Source organism: Sinocyclocheilus rhinocerous, unplaced genomic scaffold, assembly GCF_001515625.1.
Source record: "Sinocyclocheilus rhinocerous isolate Xijiao unplaced genomic scaffold, SAMN03320098_v1.1 scaffold1292, whole genome shotgun sequence".
NCBI lineage: Eukaryota > Metazoa > Chordata > Actinopteri > Cypriniformes > Cyprinidae > Sinocyclocheilus > Sinocyclocheilus rhinocerous.
In genome coordinates this window covers 1,260,397-1,264,401 of record NW_015656599.1, presented here as the reverse complement: position 1 = coordinate 1,264,401, position 4,005 = coordinate 1,260,397, and the positions used below count along the sequence as shown (strand labels likewise).

Sequence of the window (4,005 nt, the reverse complement as noted above, 5' to 3'; positions counted from 1 at the left end):
AGCTGATTAGTGGAAAAGAACAGAATATCTGACATACATTAGTACATGGACTTTTGCTGTGGTTCGTCACACACCGACCTGGTTCCTCATCATTGAGGTTACATTTTCCAGATATGCCTAGATCCCGATGAATCCCATAATGACTTGATGTATCTGTTAAACAGCATGTGGAATTGTGCTGGAAACAGAGAGAGATTACAAAGCCAGCAGTTCAAACCTAAGCAGAAATGGACTTCAGTGACGTCTTGATCTGGGCTGAGAGCCAGTGGATGAGAAGCTTGACACTGAACATCCTGGTTTTACGCATCTGATCTCCTCTTAGGCTCAAAGTACTTAGTCGGGTAATCATAAAAACGTATGTGATCGAAGAGCCCTCAGGAAGAGAAAATAAAGACACATGTAAGCAGCTGACAAACTATTATTCTCCAGCAGTCTCTTATTTCTTCTTCTTATCTTGTGTGCTGGTGAACCAGGCATCCAGCAGCTTTTTGCTGTAGTAGATCTGCCAGCCATGTACTTGAAGAGAAATAATCAAAGCTAAGTACATTATAGAGACAGCAGAGAAGCCAAAGATGAACCTATAAGTTTTGCCGTGCCGATAAAGCTGCTGAGCCACAGGGAACATCTCCATCCCTCCATAAAGAATAGGAGCGACACAAAAAAGCCCGGCGCTGATCATTGAGATGACCAGGTAACTGATGTTGTTTTTTGGCAAAGCCATGAAACTGAAGACGGTAGGTATGATGCTCAGAAGATACAAGTATTCCCATTGGTAAGGAGCGGCCACCACTTTATGGGATACCAAGTTCAGCTGACTGACCACCACCTGTGCTGCTACAAGCAACCAGACCACTGCATGAGCGATGTTCAGCATCTTGATCTCAGACTTCAGGGCCACACTGAGGAGATTGAGAACGGTCATTTCAACAGGATCAGAGGAACTGCAATTTTTAAGTAGTTTTAAGGGGTCATTCCCCTATATATACCCACGTCATGTCTTAATATATTGGCTAACAGGTTAATAATCATACTAGCTTATTTTCATTTTTCACACTATCACAGTGAACATAATGGTGAATTTTAAAACATTTCACTGTTTGGACTTAACCTTACACGAAAGCGATGTTACTCACGGGACACTGTAAATACAAGACTAAAATACTGCTACGAATTATATTTTTACATTAACTCTTTCCCCATCAAACACGGAATTTTCCGGTTTTCCGCGTTCTCGCTGTTATGCGCTCGGGGGCGCTATTACGCATGTCCTGAATGAGTCTAGAATGTGCCGATCAAAAACACATGCGAGGAAGACGCAGAAACGAGCAATCTCGTATGTATGCATACGCATACGAAAAACAATGCGATCATCGACAATAAACAGCATATAAATGAAAACTGCCAAATGTTACCGAGTGAAATGGCGATCCCGGAAGTGGCAAAGGACTGTGCAAGCTATGGGGATGTTGATGAAGCAATCTACTGCATCTTTGCTTTGATCATCCTACTGAATATGATCCAGATGTAGTATTTGATAAAAACGCGATTTTCTCTGCTTTTTGCTCAATATGTTGTTGTTGTTTTTTTTTAAATAAAACGTACCTACATTCAAGTGTTGATAAAAAAGAATGTTTGAAGCTAGAATAAAACGGATGTTTTTTTAAAGTAGACGGATATATGTTCTTTATTTTGATGTATCGCATGTTCAGATATTCATAAAACAAAATATTCTGGGGGCCATAAAATTTTATTAAAAATCATCAAAAATGCTGGCGGTGGCTGGCAACTTTTTTTTTTTTAAAACGTTGGCGGGGAAAGAGTTAAAAACAATTCGACACATACAGTATGTACCTCATCTGATAGTGTGACGCCACGCGCTCGCGGTGCTGAAAGTCGCTGCCGTCTGTTCCTGTAGCGCGCGGTCCTGATCGTGATGCCATGGCAACCCACCTCCGTCGACAACCTGAGGTAAAGGTAAAATCGAAATTTACCTCACTTCTTCGCTGTAGAAGTTTACATGAGGCAAACAGCCCTGATAGCACACGTACATCACAGAGATGTCTATTTGACGTCTGCATTTACATCTGCAAGACGTGTTTGCTAATATAAATACTTACGTAAATTAAAAAATAACCATTTCACCACATATTATATTGCAAACTATTTCTACCGTGATACTGTACAATATTTGTTGCTTTTGACCAAAAAGTTGCACAAATATAAAGTAGTCAACATTTGAAGTGGATCAAAACCTTTCATCAAAATTGTCCTAGAATCACAAGCGGTCTTAGGACAATTTTGATGAACTTTTTTGATCCACTTCAAATGTTGACTACTGTATTACATCTGAATATCGTATAACGACACAATGCGTGCAAGTAATGTAACGTTAGACCAAATACGCTTCCGTAAATACTCTCCATTTTGTCTTATATGTTGACTTCAACCAAACTATACCAAGCAAAACTGTAAAGCCTCCATTTCCGCAAGCGAAGCAGCCTATACTGTTTATTCTACTTCAGTTAAGTGCAAAAGCTTTTTAAAATGTTAAACTTCTCTGTTTTTGTCTGTTCACGACCTTGTACTGAACTGTAAAACAGCTGGTTGATACTATATTCACCCACCGGTAGCATGATTTGATTATTAGAGTTTACAAATAATTACATTTGTTTGACGCTGCATTTTTTATTCTAATACAATGAAATTTCTGATCACAATTATTAAGTCACTCAATCCAACTTCTACGGCTTTTGCTGACGCTTCCTACAGGTACAGTAACAACATGATTTCTACGAGACACCACAGAAGTTCATTCACAGTCATAATCGGTGTTACAAATAAGAAGACGCGCACTTAGAACACTCAAACTTTATACCTACCTTATTTTAACATGAACCAGCAAGCCGCTTCACGTACTGTAGAAGCAAAAGTAGCTGTTCTTCTACATGTGCGTCCGTCTGGACATAATGCAATATCGCCCTCACTGGCGCGGAGTGGGAACAATTAATGATTAGGAAAAGAGTTCCTAAAGATTTGCATTGAGAGGATTGATACAACGGATACACATACTCAGGGCCAGTACTAGACATTTGGAGGTCTAGGCAAAATTCATGTTGGAGGCTGCTCCCACCCCAATAAAAAGCACTTGAAACAAATATGATTCCTAACCTTTCTATTTATACAACATTTTATTTTAAATTTAGTATATTTTTACTTATACAGTACCGGTCAAAATTTTGGACACATTACTATTGTTAATGTTTTTGAAAGAAGTCTCTTATGCTCATCAAGCCTGCATTTATTTGATCAATTACTGATCATTACTATTTAAAATAATGGTTTTCTATTTAAGTATACTCATACTTAAAATATAATCTATTTCTGTGATGCAAAGCTCATTTTCCAGCATCATTACCATTCTTCAGTGTCACATGATCCTTCAGAAATCATTCTATATGCTGATTTATTATCAATGTTAGAAACAGTTGTGCTGCTTAATATTTATTTTATAACATATGGTACTTTTTTCAGGATTTTTGATTAAAAAGTGGTTTAAAATTTGAAAACAAATAGAAATCTTTTATAACAATACACGTCTTTAATATCACTTTTTTATCAGTTTAACACACCCTTGCTGAATATTACTGTTTTTGTTCTGTAATTTTAATCAAATAAATGCAGGCTTTATGAGCATAAGCGACTTCTTTCAAAAACATTAAAACTAGTAATGTGTCCAAACTTTTGACCGGTACTGTATGTACATATTAATCAAACTTTATCTAAGGTAATCTCTTTTTTGTTTGTTTAGGATGTTATTATAGCCGTGATATTATTATTATTATTATTATTATTATTTTGCAGTAATTTTTTCACAGTTCCTGAATACCACTTCAGTAAATGAGCATCAGTACATTGCATACCTGAATACATTGCAATCACTCCAAAATAGATGAGGACAACTCACACACCTGCATTAGGAGCTGTACTTCTTTGCGTGCATATTTA

The 4,005-nt window shown here is 37.2% G+C and overlaps 1 protein-coding gene across 1 annotated transcript; it reads right to left on the bottom strand.

The window, feature by feature from the left end:
* Positions 1 to 2,975, bottom strand: LOC107720379 (protein jagunal homolog 1-B-like). The gene is made up of 3 exons (XM_016528066.1): positions 2,880 to 2,975; positions 1,852 to 1,963; positions 1 to 899 (listed from the first exon to the last, which is right to left on the bottom strand). Exons 2-3 carry the CDS (start codon positions 1,938 to 1,940, stop codon positions 437 to 439), a joined length of 552 nt encoding a protein of 183 aa, XP_016383552.1. The 5' UTR covers positions 1,941 to 1,963; positions 2,880 to 2,975; the 3' UTR covers positions 1 to 436.
* Positions 2,976 to 4,005: the final 1,030 nt, after the last annotated feature.

What these genes read in the sequence shown, in the direction of transcription:
- LOC107720379 (XM_016528066.1), bottom strand. Translation starts at nt 1,940, where the DNA reads ATGGCATCACGATCAGGACCGCGCGCTACAGGAACAGACGGCAGCGAC. An exon ending in GCGTCACACTATCAGATGAG is followed by an intron (nt 900 to 1,851) that starts GTACATACTGTA and finishes CAATCTCCTCAG; the next exon opens with TGTGGCCCTGAAGTCTGAGA.